The 16,496-nt window shown below is 29.9% G+C and overlaps 1 protein-coding gene across 1 annotated transcript; it reads left to right on the top strand.

The window, feature by feature from the left end:
- The first annotated feature begins 11,876 nt into the window (after positions 1-11,876).
- On the top strand, positions 11,877-13,394 carry LOC122501125 (putative nuclease HARBI1). Its single transcript, XM_043610398.1, has 2 exons — positions 11,877-12,007; positions 12,569-13,394. Exons 1-2 carry the CDS (start codon positions 11,877-11,879, stop codon positions 13,392-13,394), a joined length of 957 nt encoding a protein of 318 aa, XP_043466333.1.
- Positions 13,395-16,496: the final 3,102 nt, after the last annotated feature.

Raw genomic sequence — 16,496 nt, 5'->3', positions numbered from 1 at the left:
AACAATTATTATTAACAAATTGTTGGGCGACTTTGCTCCCTGTCAACAATTTTCGGATTGTAATTAATTACTCACAAGAAATAAGAAAATACAATATGCGTTAATTAAAAAAATTACCTGTCCTTTAAAAATTAAAATTTTGTAATTTTGCAAATCCTAAAACTTATGTAGTTGACCAATTATTATTGACAAATTGTAGGACGAGTTTGCTCCGTGTTAAATATTTTTGGATTGTAATCTGTTACTCGCTAGGAGTAGGAATGTACAATTTACGTAATTTAAAAACATTTCCTGTCTTTAAAAATTTTCAATTTTCCTTTTTTTTTGTCTAAGTTCTTAAAACGTGAATATTTTTTCAGAAAATCTTCGGAATGGAAAGGAAATTTTTTTATTGGCTCGGAATTAGTGGCGCTGGTTCGTCGAAATTAGTAGAAAATAGAGGAATAATTTTTAAGAGGGAGCAAAGTTGTTTTTAAAAAAATTACTAACAACAAGTACTTGAGTCTAAAATCTCTGGCTTGAAAAAACGAATTTCTTGTTTTTGGAAGACTAATTTTTTGGATAGAATGGAAAGGAAATTTTTTTATTGGCTCGGAATTAGTGGCGCTTGTTCGTCGAAATTAGTAGAAAATAGAGGAATAATTTTCAGAAGGAAGCAAAGTTGCTTTTAGAAAAATTACTAACAACAAGTACTTGAGTCTAAAATCTCTGGCTTGAAAAAACGAATTTCTTTTTTTTGGAAGACTAATTTTTTGGATAGAATGGAAAGGAAATTTTTTTATTGTCCCGGAATTAATGGCTTTGGTTCGTCGAAATTAGTAGAAAGAAGAGGAATAATTTTCAGAAGGGAGCAAAGTTGCTTTTAGAAAAATTACTAACAACAAGTACTTGAGTCTAAAATCTCTGGCTTGAAAAAACGAATTTCGTGTTTTTGGAAGACTAATTTTTTGGATAGAATGAAAAGGAAATTTTTTTATTGGCTCGGAATTAGTGGCGCTGGATTGTCGAAATTATTAGAAAGAAGAGGAATAATTTTCAGAAGGGAGCAAAGTTGCTTTTAGAAAAATTACTAACAACAAGTACTTGAGTCTAAAATCTCTGGCTTGAAAAAACGAATTTCTTTTTTTTGGAAGACTAATTTTTTGGATAGAATGGAAAGGAAATTTTTTTATTGTCCCGGAATTAATGGCTTTGGTTCGTCGAAATTAGTAGAAAGAAGAGGAATAATTTTCAGAAGGGAGCAAAGTTGCTTTTAGAAAAATTACTAACAACAAGTACTTGAGTCTAAAATCTCTGGCTTGAAAAAACGAATTTCGTGTTTTTGGAAGACTAATTTTTTGGATAGAATGAAAAGGAAATTTTTTTATTGGCTCGGAATTAGTGGCGCTGGATTGTCGAAATTAGTAGAAAGAAGAGGAATAATTTTCAGAAGGGAGCAAAGTTGCTTTTAGAAAAATTACTAACAACAAGTACTTGAGTCTAAAATCTCTGGCTTGAAAAAACGAATTTCGTGTTTTTGGAAGACTAATTTTTTGGATAGAATGGAAAGGAAATTTTTTTATTGGCTCGGAATTAGTGGCGCTGGTTCGTCGAAATTAGTAGAAAATAGAGGAATAATTTTCAGAAGGGAGCAAAGTTGCTTTTAGAAAAATTACTAACAACAAGTACTTGAGCCTAAAATCTCTGGCTTGAAAAAACGAATTTCTTGTTTTAGGAAGACTAATTTTTTGGACAGAATGGAAAGGAAATTTTTTTATTGTCCCGGAATTAGTGGCGCTGGTTCGTCGAAATTAGTAGAAAATAGAGGAATAATTTTCAGAAGGGAGCAAAGTTGCTTTTAGAAAAATTACTAACAACAAGTACTTGAGTCTAAAATCTCTGGCTTAAAAAAACGAATTTCGTGTTTTTGGAAGACTAATTTTTTGGATAGAATGGAAAGGAAATTTTTTTATTGGCTCGGAATTAGTGGCGCTGGTTCGTCGAAATTAGTAGAAAATAGAGGAATAATTTTCAGAAGGGAGCAAAGTTGCTTTTAGAAAAATTACTAACAACAAGTACTTGAGCCTAAAATCTCTGGCTTGAAAAAACGAATTTCTTGTTTTAGGAAGACTAATTTTTTGGACAGAATGGAAAGGAAATTTTTTTATTGTCCCGGAATTAGTGGCGCTGGTTCGTCGAAATTAGTAGAAAATAGAGGAATAATTTTCAGAAGGGAGCAAAGTTGCTTTTAGAAAAATTACTAACAACAAGTACTTGAGCCTAAAATCTCTGGCTTGAAAAAACGAATTTCTTGTTTTAGGAAGACTAATTTTTTGGACAGAATGGAAAGGAAATTTTTTTATTGTCCCGGAATTAGTGGCGCTGGTTCGTCGAAATTAGTAGAAAATAGAGGAATAATTTTCAGAAGGAAGCAAAGTTGCTTTTAGAAAAATTACTAACAACAAGTACTTGAGTCTAAAATCTCTGGCTTGAAAAAACGAATTTCGTGTTTTTGGAAGACTAATTTTTTGGATAGAATGGAAAGGAAATTTTTTTATTGGCTCGGAATTAGTGGCGCTGGTTCGTCGAAATTAGTAGAAAATAGAGGAATAATTTTCAGAAGGGAGCAAAGTTGCTTTTAGAAAAATTACTAACAACAAGTACTTGAGCCTAAAATCTCTGGCTTGAAAAAACGAATTTCTTGTTTTAGGAAGACTAATTTTTTGGACAGAATGGAAAGGAAATTTTTTTATTGTCCCGGAATTAGTGGCGCTGGTTCGTCGAAATTAGTAGAAAATAGAGGAATAATTTTCAGAAGGGAGCAAAGTTGCTTTTAGAAAAATTACTAACAACAAGTACTTGAGTCTAAAATCTCTGGCTTAAAAAAACGAATTTCGTGTTTTTGGAAGACTAATTTTTTGGATAGAATGGAAAGGAAATTTTTTTATTGGCTCGGAATTAGTGGCGCTGGTTCGTCGAAATTAGTAGAAAATAGAGGAATAATTTTCAGAAGGGAGCAAAGTTGCTTTTAGAAAAATTACTAACAACAAGTACTTGAGCCTAAAATCTCTGGCTTGAAAAAACGAATTTCTTGTTTTAGGAAGACTAATTTTTTGGACAGAATGGAAAGGAAATTTTTTTATTGTCCCGGAATTAGTGGCGCTGGTTCGTCGAAATTAGTAGAAAATAGAGGAATAATTTTCAGAAGGGAGCAAAGTTGCTTTTAGAAAAATTACTAACAACAAGTACTTGAGCCTAAAATCTCTGGCTTGAAAAAACGAATTTCTTGTTTTAGGAAGACTAATTTTTTGGACAGAATGGAAAGGAAATTTTTTTATTGTCCCGGAATTAGTGGCGCTGGTTCGTCGAAATTAGTAGAAAATAGAGGAATAATTTTCAGAAGGAAGCAAAGTTGCTTTTAGAAAAATTACTAACAACAAGTACTTGAGTCTAAAATCTCTGGCTTGAAAAAACGAATTTCGTGTTTTTGGAAGACTAATTTTTTGGATAGAATGGAAAGGAAATTTTTTTATTGGCTCGGAATTAGTGGCGCTGGTTCGTCGAAATTAGTAGAAAATAGAGGAATAATTTTCAGAAGGGAGCAAAGTTGCTTTTAGAAAAATTACTAACAACAAGTACTTGAGCCTAAAATCTCTGGCTTGAAAAAACGAATTTCTTGTTTTAGGAAGACTAATTTTTTGGACAGAATGGAAAGGAAATTTTTTTATTGTCCCGGAATTAGTGGCGCTGGTTCGTCGAAATTAGTAGAAAATAGAGGAATAATTTTCAGAAGGGAGCAAAGTTGCTTTTAGAAAAATTACTAACAACAAGTACTTGAGCCTAAAATCTCTGGCTTGAAAAAACGAATTTCTTGTTTTAGGAAGACTAATTTTTTGGATAGAAAGGAAAGGAAATTTTTTTATTGGTTCGAAATTAGTGGCGCTGGATTGTCGAAATTAGTAGAAAATAGAGGAATAATTTTCAGAAGGGAGCAAAGTTGCTTTTAGAAAAATTACTAACAACAAGTACTTGAGTCTAAAATCTCTGGCTTGAAAAAACGAATTTCGTGTTTTTGGAAGACTAATTTTTTGGATAGAATGGAAAGGAAATTTTTTTATTGGCTCGGAATTAGTGGCGCTGGTTCGTCGAAATTAGTAGAAAATAGAGGAATAATTTTCAGAAGGGAGCAAAGTTGCTTTTAGAAAAATTACTAACAACAAGTACTTGAGCCTAAAATCTCTGGCTTGAAAAAACGAATTTCTTGTTTTAGGAAGACTAATTTTTTGGACAGAATGGAAAGGAAATTTTTTTATTGTCCCGGAATTAGTGGCGCTGGTTCGTCGAAATTAGTAGAAAATAGAGGAATAATTTTCAGAAGGGAGCAAAGTTGCTTTTAGAAAAATTACTAACAACAAGTACTTGAGCCTAAAATCTCTGGCTTGAAAAAACGAATTTCTTGTTTTAGGAAGACTAATTTTTTGGACAGAATGGAAAGGAAATTTTTTTATTGTCCCGGAATTAGTGGCGCTGGTTCGTCGAAATTAGTAGAAAATAGAGGAATAATTTTCAGAAGGGAGCAAAGTTGCTTTTAGAAAAATTACTAACAACAAGTACTTGAGTCTAAAATCTCTGGCTTGAAAAAACGAATTTCGTGTTTTTGGAAGACTAATTTTTTGGATAGAAAGGAAAGGAAATTTTTTTATTGGTTCGAAATTAGTGGCGCTGGATTGTCGAAATTAGTAGAAAATAGAGGAATAATTTTCAGAAGGGAGCAAAGTTGCTTTTAGAAAAATTACAAACAACAAGTACTTGAGCCTAAAATCTCTGGCTTGAAAAAACGAATTTCTTGTTTTAGGAAGACTAATTTTTTGAATAGAATGGAAAGGAAATTTTTTTATTGGCTCGGAATTAGTGGCGCTGGTTCGTTGAAATTAGTAGAAAGAAGAGGAATAATTTTCAGAAGGGAGCAAAGTTGCTTTTAGAAAAATTACTAACAACAAGTACTTGAGTCTAAAATCTCTGGCTTGAAAAAACGAATTTCGTGTTTTTGGAAGACTAATTTTTTGGATAGAAAGGAAAGGAAATTTTTTTATTGGTTCGAAATTAGTGGCGCTGGATTGTCGAAATTAGTAGAAAATAGAGGAATAATTTTCAGAAGGGAGCAAAGTTGCTTTTAGAAAAATTACAAACAACAAGTACTTGAGCCTAAAATCTCTGGCTTGAAAAAACGAATTTCTTGTTTTAGGAAGACTAATTTTTTGAATAGAATGGAAAGGAAATTTTTTTATTGGCTCGGAATTAGTGGCGCTGGTTCGTTGAAATTAGTAGAAAGAAGAAGAATAATTTTCAGAAGGGAGCAAAGTTGCTTTTAGAAAAATTACTAACAACAAGTACTTGAGTCTAAAATCTCTGGCTTGAAAAAACGAATTTCTTGTTTTAGGAAGACTAATTTTTTGGACAGAATGGAAAGGAAATTTTTTTATTGTCCCGGAATTAGTGGCGCTGGTTCGTCGAAATTAGTAGAAAATAGAGGAATAATTTTCAGAAGGGAGCAAAGTTGCTTTTAGAAAAATTACTAACAACAAGTACTTGAGTCTAAAATCTCTGGCTTGAAAAAACGAATTTCGTGTTTTTGGAAGACTAATTTTTTGGATAGAATGGAAAGGAAATTTTTTTATTGGCTCGGAATTAGTGGCGCTGGTTCGTCGAAATTAGTAGAAAATAGAGGAATAATTTTCAGAAGGGAGCAAAGTTGCTTTTAGAAAAATTACTAACAACAAGTACTTGAGCCTAAAATCTCTGGCTTGAAAAAACGAATTTCTTGTTTTAGGAAGACTAATTTTTTGGACAGAATGGAAAGGAAATTTTTTTATTGTCCCGGAATTAGTGGCGCTGGTTCGTCGAAATTAGTAGAAAATAGAGGAATAATTTTCAGAAGGGAGCAAAGTTGCTTTTAGAAAAATTACTAACAACAAGTACTTGAGTCTAAAATCTCTGGCTTGAAAAAACGAATTTCGTGTTTTTGGAAGACTAATTTTTTGGATAGAAAGGAAAGGAAATTTTTTTATTGGTTCGAAATTAGTGGCGCTGGATTGTCGAAATTAGTAGAAAATAGAGGAATAATTTTCAGAAGGGAGCAAAGTTGCTTTTAGAAAAATTACAAACAACAAGTACTTGAGCCTAAAATCTCTGGCTTGAAAAAAACGAATTTCTTGTTTTAGGAAGACTAATTTTTTGAATAGAATGGAAAGGAAATTTTTTTATTGGCTCGGAATTAGTGGCGCTGGTTCGTTGAAATTAGTAGAAAGAAGAGGAATAATTTTCAGAAGGGAGCAAAGTTGCTTTTAGAAAAATTACTAACAACAAGTACTTGAGTCTAAAATCTCTGGCTTGAAAAAACGAATTTCGTGTTTTTGGAAGACTAATTTTTTGGATAGAAAGGAAAGGAAATTTTTTTATTGGTTCGAAATTAGTGGCGCTGGATTGTCGAAATTAGTAGAAAATAGAGGAATAATTTTCAGAAGGGAGCAAAGTTGCTTTTAGAAAAATTACTAACAACAAGTACTTGAGCCTAAAATCTCTGGCTTGAAAAAACGAATTTCTTGTTTTAGGAAGACTAATTTTTTGGATAGAAAGGAAAGGAAATTTTTTTATTGGTTCGAAATTAGTGGCGCTGGATTGTCGAAATTAGTAGAAAATAGAGGAATAATTTTCAGAAGGGAGCAAAGTTGCTTTTAGAAAAATTACTAACAACAAGTACTTGAGTCTAAAATCTCTGGCTTGAAAAAACGAATTTCGTGTTTTTGGAAGACTAATTTTTTGGATAGAATGGAAAGGAAATTTTTTTATTGGCTCGGAATTAGTGGCGCTGGTTCGTCGAAATTAGTAGAAAATAGAGGAATAATTTTCAGAAGGGAGCAAAGTTGCTTTTAGAAAAATTACTAACAACAAGTACTTGAGCCTAAAATCTCTGGCTTGAAAAAACGAATTTCTTGTTTTAGGAAGACTAATTTTTTGGACAGAATGGAAAGGAAATTTTTTTATTGTCCCGGAATTAGTGGCGCTGGTTCGTCGAAATTAGTAGAAAATAGAGGAATAATTTTCAGAAGGGAGCAAAGTTGCTTTTAGAAAAATTACTAACAACAAGTACTTGAGTCTAAAATCTCTGGCTTGAAAAAACGAATTTCGTGTTTTTGGAAGACTAATTTTTTGGATAGAATGGAAAGGAAATTTTTTTATTGGCTCGGAATTAGTGGCGCTGGTTCGTCGAAATTAGTAGAAAATAGAGGAATAATTTTCAGAAGGGAGCAAAGTTGCTTTTAGAAAAATTACTAACAACAAGTACTTGAGCCTAAAATCTCTGGCTTGAAAAAACGAATTTCTTGTTTTAGGAAGACTAATTTTTTGGATAGAAAGGAAAGGAAATTTTTTTATTGGTTCGAAATTAGTGGCGCTGGATTGTCGAAATTAGTAGAAAATAGAGGAATAATTTTCAGAAGGGAGCAAAGTTGCTTTTAGAAAAATTACAAACAACAAGTACTTGAGCCTAAAATCTCTGGCTTGAAAAAAACGAATTTCTTGTTTTAGGAAGACTAATTTTTTGAATAGAATGGAAAGGAAATTTTTTTATTGGCTCGGAATTAGTGGCGCTGGTTCGTTGAAATTAGTAGAAAGAAGAGGAATAATTTTCAGAAGGGAGCAAAGTTGCTTTTAGAAAAATTACTAACAATCAAGTACTTGAGTCTAAAATCTCTGGCTTGAAAAAACGAATTTCGTGTTTTTGGAAGACTAATTTTTTGGATAGAATGGAAAGGAAATTTTTTTATTGGCTCGGAATTAGTGGCGCTGGTTCGTTGAAATTAGTAGAAAATAGAGGAATAATTTTCAGAAGGGAGCAAAGTTGCTTTTAGAAAAATTACTAACAACAAGTACTTGAGTCTAAAATCTCTGGCTTGAAAAAACGAATTTGTTTTTGGAAGACTAATTTTTTGGATAGAATGGAAAGGAAATTTTTTTATTGGCTCGGAATTAGTGGCGCTGGTTCGTCGAAATTAGTAGAAAATAGAGGAATAATTTTGATGAGGGAGCAATGTTGTTTTTGGCAGATATTCAAACATTTTAAAAAGGGTTGATAAAACTTTTTTTGGTTGAAATTCAATCATTTTTAAAATTTTAATGAATTTCATTGGAAGAATTCAATTATTGTAATGCAACATTTTAACTGAAATCTATTTATAAATCAATGATTTGATTTAATTGAATTCTACCAATTTAATAATTGAAACACAAAAATAAATAATTTATTGAATAATGGAATGTTTCTTGGAATTAAATTCCTAGTAAAAAATATATCAACAAATTTTTAAATAATTAAATTCTTTGGACGAATTGTAATAAAATTTTTAAGAAATTTTTCGAGGAATTCGATTAAAATTCTATTGAAAATAATTGAATTGCTAAAAAGAATTTTATTATTTACGAAAATAATTGAAGCTCCGTAAAAATTTTATTATTTATAAAAATAGTTAAATGATTGCGAAGAAATTTTTAAAAAAAATTGTTATTAATGAAATTCTGATGAAATTTTTATTATTTTTTGAAAGTAATTCAATGTCGGAGAAGAATTTTAATATTTTTATAGATAATTGAAATTTTGACCAGAATTTAAAAAAATGTTGAAAATAATTGAATGTTTGGGAAGAATTTTAAGACTTTTAAGAATAATTGAATTTCTGCAATCGTTTGTAGTTTCCCTTAAATTCTAAATATTATATCGTACAATTTACGAACTTTTGATTCTTTTTCGAATGAAATTACTGACTTTATGGACCTTTTTTCAAAAAACCGGACTTTTACGGACTTAAAACAAAGTTACGGACTTTTTCAGGATTTACGGACCTACTTCGAGCCCTGTTAAATTTCTTATATAAGTGTAATAAAATTTATAAATAAATAAATTATTTAGATGTCATAAAACATTGTTGAATTTAATATGGTTTCATTAAAAAAATTATAATTATAAGAATTTAAAAGACTGCAATGATTTTCCATGATTTCCAGAAGCCTTTTAAAAATTCCATACCATTTCCATGATTTCCAGATTCTGTAGGAACTCTGCCCAGTTAATGTTTGACCTATTTATATTGAGTGAAACGCTTGATTTGTGAAAGAATAATTTGTAGAGGAGAGTATATTTGAGAACGACAAAATATTTTTATGAATTTAACACAAGCAAGTCTCGAAAAGAGATATAAAATGAATTAGACTCCATAAGAAAAATAAAATTTGTATTAATATGTGTATCACAATTTTCTTTATTATTCTTAAAATTAGTTTTCGACAACGATTTTTTCAAAATTTTTTCTCTTATTCATTTGTTTTAATAATTCTTCTTGATCTTGTTTTTTTATTTTTTTCTTCTTCATCATTCTTGGTATCTTTACAAGCTCTGGGTCGATTTTGCTTACGTACTTCAAATTTCGATGTTTCTTGACTTTTCCTTCTCCTTTCTTTCGAATTAGCAATTAATTTTTTGTTGTCTATTTCCAGTATAGCCTCTGCTACATCTCGCAAGTGGTTCTTATATGTATAATAACACCTTCGTACGTGTTTTCGTACTGTTTTGTCAGTATATGTGACCATTATGTTACTACAGATGTTGTACCATACGCATTCCTTTTTTTTATAGGATTCATGCTTCAATCTTTCGAGAAGAGGAATCCTGTCCTCGTCCGGAAATAATGATCGGATACAATTACTTATTTCCTTTACCGTGAATTTCATAATTTCTGTAACTACAAAAGAAATAACACAATTTGAAATTACTACACGTCAGTTATACTGCAAAAAACTTTATAAATTACTTTTCTATAAATAGTTATACGTACAATTAAAATGTGTAATGAATATGTCTCTCCCAGATGTCAGAGACAAAAAAGCCACTTTCCAATACGATAAACACTTTGGATTTCAAAGGCAAAATTATTATTACGTATTATTTATATGTGAAAGAAGACGAAAGAAACAATGTAGATAAATGTAGATAAACATTTTACCGATGCATAACTAATAAACGATAACACATGTCGGTAAAATGGATATCTACGGTTCAAATTATAACCAAGAAAATTATATGACAAGCAGAAGAAATATATTGTTTATATTTAACGAAGAAAAACATGGAAAACGGCAATATTAACCATCAACATCTTGCAATATTGTATGTTGCTTTGGATCTCCTTTTCGACGACGATGACGATGATATTCTTCGAATTTTTATTAATCCTGATAGAAAAGAGCACCCAAGAATAATGAATTTCTTTGAGGAAGTGATACCCCTATATCCCCTGTCTGGTAAATATTAAAATGAATTTTCCCTATTTTAATTTCAAAAAATGGACCAATTTTTATTAGATTATAATTCTGAAATTAAAAGACATTGACAAAAAAAATTACTTCTCATAAAGAAAGTCATACAAACTAATTATGTATAGGGTAAATACACTAGTAGTCAGACACTTAAGGTTACGATCTTATATTAGGCTTCTTTTTTTGAAATAATAAATAACTACTGTGTTTATAAGCATAATAGGTATCAATTGAAGGAGTTTTTCAAGATTAAAGATAATGTAAATTTAATTCCTTTAAGTTTTAAATATTTATGATTAATGATCGACAAAACTTTGTGATACTCATTGCGCTACTTGAAAATGGATGCATCTATAGTCGGAAACCATGATTTTTAAAAAAATGAATAAAAGATTTCTTGTTTGATTATAATGTAGAATAACACTATTTTATAAGAAGGATTTTTCGTGTTGAACACGAATCTCGGCTAAAAAAATTTCCATCACGTCAAGTTTTTGAGAAAATACGGGTTGAAACCCCTAAAAACAGCATTTTTGGCAGTTTTTGAAAAATCGTAGAGGAAGATAGAAACTTTGCTGTTATCAGAAATAAGGCCTTTCGAATAAGCCCTAGCCCAAATTAATCGCATGCGTCCTTAGAGCCAGGGGAATCTTTTTGTTTCAGGGTAGTAAAAGAAAATGAAAACAGAAACGATTTTATTCCAAATTTGATCGTATTCGTTTGAAACTTAATATTAGGGGGTTTTGAAGGTTGCTGATTACGAATATGCTGTTACAAATTCAAAATTCAAAATGGCAGATCCAATATGGCGGAAGATTTTTTTTAATTCAATCGGTTCTTATTGAATCCGCCATTTTTAAATTGTAACTGCATATTCGTAATCAGTGATCCTTGAAACTCCCTGGTATAAAGTTTCAAGCGAATAGGATCAAATTTGGAATGAAATCGTTTCTGTTTTAAATTTAATTTTCTTTTACTACCTTTATACAAAAAGACACCCCCCAGCGCAAGCGAATAATTTGGACTAGGGCTTATACGATAGGACTTGTTTCAGCCTGTAATTTCTGATAACAGCGAACTTTATATCACGTCAGGATTTTGCTCTACTATTTTTAAAAAACTGTTAAAAACCCTATTTTGGGGGTTTCAACCCGTATTTTCTCAAAAACTTGACGTGATGGAAAGTTTTTGATCCCAGATTCGTGTTCAGCAAGAAAAATCCATTCGGAAATACTCGGTCCCAATCTATTCGCATCCCGAAAATTATGATTTGCAGCCAAACAATTGTAACTTAAAATTTCTGGTATCCAGAGGTAAATTTTTCGATATATAATTAATTTTCATTTAGTGAAGAATGTGAAAATCTTTATGTAAATAAAAATAAGGGTTGCAACAAATATAAAAGACAAGAAACTTGTAAAACTTTTTAAATATTTCAAATCATTTTCATGATTGAAAAAGTTTGTTAAAACCTTGCTGCATAATATTCATCTTTTATAGATTTTAAAGAACACTTTCGTATGACCCGGATGACTTTCGCAAATCTAATTGAAACAATTGGTCCCTTACTAATTAGAAAAGATGGTGGACCAAGTGTTTTGTGTCCGGAAAAGCAACTTTGCATTGCTCTATGGACATACTGCAATCAAGAAGTTTATAGGTACAGTTTTTCTGCATCTTACAATTACACTCGATTCTTGTTATAACGAATCTCGTTACAACATTCTCTCGTTATAACGAACATTAAAACTCTCGATACAACAACAGAAAAAGCACGAACGAATTTAAGAATTTAATTTAACCAAAATTTTAATTAACTCAAAAAAAAAAACGACAAAATTAATCGACTCTTATCTTTATTTAACCTAAAGAATCTAGTGATCCGATTATTATTAAAAATACTTACTTTTTCTTTAAACTGATTCCATAATTCAAAAACTTTTAATATAAATAAACATACTTTACGAAAAATTTTGCACGTATTTGACGTTTGAATAGAACGTGAAGTAGGATCCTCTCCTTCCGTGGTAATATCGAGATTTTGAAGTCCCGAGATCGTCGTTATAACGAGAATCGAGTGTATTCACGAATATCAACTTATGGGTATGTTATTCAGTGGTCACGTGTTTCCATAGTAAAGCATATAGAACACGTGACTACTGAATAACATGACCTTATATATTAATATATAAAAAAACAATCAACTGACTTTCTGTTATAGATCGATAGCTGATCGTTTTGGTGTTTGTAAAGACACTGCATGGAACTGCATGCTTAGTGTGAGTAAGGTTTTAAACACAGTGTCTGGAGATTACATAAGATGGCCTGCAGCTGAAAATTTTAATCAAACGATTAACAAATTTTTGAATGTTGGCCCATTTCCAAATGTTTTAGCAGCAGTGGATGGTTGTCATGTGGAAATTAGTGCTCCTTGCACTAATGCCGCAAGTTACATAAACCGTAAAGGTTACCATTCCCTCCTCTTGCAAGGAATGTGCGACAGCCAGGGAAAGTTTGTTGATGTTTTTGCTGGTGTCTGTGGTAGCGTACACGACAACCGCCTTTTCGAAATGAGCCCCATGGGTCAGCAGCTCATCACAGCACCAGAAAATGTCTGTCCCCTTGACATGCATATTATTGGAGATGCTGCATACAAACTACATCCATTTTTAATGGTCCCATTCAAGGACAATGGGCATTTAACGGAAGATCAAATTAATTTTAATAAGTGTCTCTCTCGAACTAGAATGGTTATTGAGCGAGCCTTCGGATTACTAAAAGGACGATTCAGAAGATTGTTGTATCTTTACTTGCAAAATGTAGCATATGGGTCACTAATAATCATTGCGTGTTGTGTGCTTCACAATATTTGTCTCGATTTGGACGACGATGTAAATGATGAAATTTTAAATAACATTGACGAACAAAGAGCTCAAAACATTGTCAATGACTTACATGATCAAGATGATGTCTATAATGCGACTGCCCTTCAAAAGAGAAGAAATATAGTGAATATGCTCATGCAAGAGGAGATTAGAAATCAATAATATTGTAACTTTAAAGGGGCCACCGTAAGACTTTTAAAAACCAAAAATTTGAAATTTTTTAGTCTATCGAAGAATAAAAACTTTAGAGAGCGAGTGAAGATTTTAATATAATGTTCATTAACAAATAGCTTTATTTATTTTTACGAAAAGCAATGTTACTCAATTTACATTTAAACGCTAAAGTTAGTCAGGGTGTCAACTGAGAAATAATTATAAAATTCCAGGACATTTCAAGGACTTTTCCAGAACAAATTGCTTATTTTTCAAAGACATAAAATTGTATTATAATAAATTAAATACAATTTTTTTAAGAAATTGTACATCTATAAAATATAATTTATTCAAAGTAATTTTTTTATTTTCACGACTAATTATTTAATGGTCTAGTTAAGTTAAAAATATAGAAGCAAAAGAAATAAAATTGAAGGACAAAAGTTTTAATTCTTAAAATTTCCAGGACTTTCAGAACAATTTTTGGAATTCCATGACCAGTAGACACCCTATTAGTTTTATTTTAATCAGAACTTATTTTATTCGAAGGAGAATGGTAATATTCTTTAAAAATTGTATTTTTTTAAACATACAAACAAAAATTTTTGTTGTTAAGTGCCTCTTACTAAATTTATAATTTATATTTTCCACGAAAAAATTAGCATGCTTCTTTATGTGTTGACAATTTTTGTGTCCATATGTTACATATTTGTTATTACGATGGTGTGATTTAAGAATTGAACAGATAAAATAAAGAAACCAATAAACTTAAAAGAAGTTCCATTTAGAAGTTCCATTCCATTTTTTTATCTTCCTAATCCTCTTTTTATAATTTTTTGGGCTCTTACTGTTTTCGTTACTTTATTTCTTCCTTTTTTTGTCGTTTTTAAAAGCCGGGTTGCAATTTTCTTTATGATTTTGTTCTTTAATTTTCTGATTCCTTTTTACCACTTTCTTCTGTCTCATTAAGATTAAATCTTTTCTTCTCAATTTTGAATAAACGTTTTGCTATATCTTGAAAATGATTTTTATACATATAAAATAAGTCTTTCTGATGTTCTTTCTCATGGATATTTTGGTATGAGTAACTACGATAGTAACTTGTTTGGTCCAAAGTAGATTTCATCATAAATTTTTAAAGTTTTAGTCTGTAAAAGAAATAATGACGTATAAATATTATGAAAGATAATAATGTAATGTGATAAAAATATACTGTCATTCGCTTCAAAAGGTCTAACTTTGACATTACTAAAAAAAAAAAGAAATTTGGAAATTTTTTATACTCATAGAAACATTTTATTTTACGGAACTGAAATGTTCAATCAGCCTATCTTATTTGTTATATTAAAAAAATTTTGTTGATTTGAATAAAAATTTAATTTTTAATAAATTTATAACAATCGTTTGGTCATCCTAAAGAAAATTTTTATTTAAAATTGTTTTTTACATTTAACTAAATAAGTATAACTTGAATCTCATGTAATATTACAGTAACATTAGCGCGCAATATTACTGTGATGTTACTGTAATTATTATTTAGTTGAATTATAATTGCATGAAATTAAAACTAACCTTAAAAATGTTATCCATATTTTTACAAGCAAAATTTCATCAAAACAACGTACCATAACATGGAATATCCAAAAAATTAAAACAAATTTCACATTATCTTTTATGTTTTCACTGATGATACAAAAATAATTTAATTATTTTTTAATTGTCACATCACTTTATTTAACATAAACAAACATTTCACATGGGAAGAAAATGTAGAAAAATAAATAATACGTGTTGCCTAAAGCTCATTCATATGTTCAACCCATGTTACAAATAAAATTCTAGTTGAGAACCTTTTGTGGCTCCGGGGCGCCTCGAGGCGTACATCTCGTAAACACCCTATATTGGATCCGCTATTTTAAATTTTTCAAATCTGACATTCAATTCATAATTAGCGACCCCAAGAACCCCCGTGTATCGCGAGTTTTAAGTAAATCCGATGATTTTTTAAAAACACTCGCCTGACGTATTATATCCGCCATATTGGATTCACCATATTTAATTTTTTTAGTTTAACATGTGATTCGTATTTAGAAGCGAAAAATCTTAAATGAACTATTTCGACTTTTTTTAGCCTTATTATTCGAGTATAAATGTTAAATCGCTATTTTTCCATTATTTGACATGGTCAACTTTGACCCTCCCTACTAAAAATAAAATCAGGAATCGTCATGAATGGTCAGAATTTCTGAACATTCCTGAACAGTCTCACCACTTCTGACGTTTTTGAACGTTTCTCACCATTCCTAACCAAATACTTTCCAAGCTCCTCCCACTTTACTCCCACCATTTTCGAAGCTGTGACCATTTCTGAAATTCCTGACCATTTCTGAAATTCTTGACTATTTCTAAAATGTGTGAACACATAACCTATAAAAATTTTGGTACATCTTTCTAATTTTGGTAAAGTCTCATGAAAATTTATATATACATATAAAATCTTTCAAATTTATTTTTTACATTTCAGAATACATTATTCTATTATAAAAATTGTTCTTTTAACTTAACAAAAGTTCTCATTTTTCAAATTGGTATAATTATTGAATTAATTATACAGCAAAAGTAGGTAAATAAATCAAAACATTCGGACCATTCTTTTAACATTATTTAATATATTTATTTAATGTATATTTATAATATATTAATTTAATATATATGTATATTTACTTGTAATTATTTAATATAGTTAATTAATAATAAATTTTGTTTCATAATATTAGTAATTTTCTATACCAGTCAGTACTTATTATGAGAAGTATTTGCATTATAATTGAAATGAAGTTATATTTAAATTATTAATAATTCATTATTATTATAAATTATAATGTTAAATTAAATTAATATTAAATACTAAATTCATTTTAAATGCAGATATAATAATAATTATTATTAATCTGTATTCGTATTATAGTTTATGAAACATTCCAAATTGTAAAGTTAAGACTTAATTTATTATTGATTCAATTAATAATGTTAATTTTTATTAATTCACATAACCTATTATGACTAAATTGAAATATAATTAATTAATAAAAATTATTTAACAGTTTATTC

This window comes from Leptopilina heterotoma, unplaced genomic scaffold (assembly GCF_015476425.1).
Source record: "Leptopilina heterotoma isolate Lh14 unplaced genomic scaffold, ASM1547642v1 Lhet_201, whole genome shotgun sequence".
Lineage (NCBI taxonomy): Eukaryota > Metazoa > Arthropoda > Insecta > Hymenoptera > Figitidae > Leptopilina > Leptopilina heterotoma.
Note: the sequence above shows the minus strand (reverse complement) of the source record. Positions and strands in the feature narration are given on the sequence as shown.

What these genes read in the sequence shown, in the direction of transcription:
- LOC122501125 (XM_043610398.1), top strand. Translation starts at nt 11,877, where the DNA reads ATGACTTTCGCAAATCTAATTGAAACAATTGGTCCCTTACTAATTAGA. An exon ending in TGCAATCAAGAAGTTTATAG is followed by an intron (nt 12,008 to 12,568) that starts GTACAGTTTTTC and finishes TTTCTGTTATAG; the next exon opens with ATCGATAGCTGATCGTTTTG.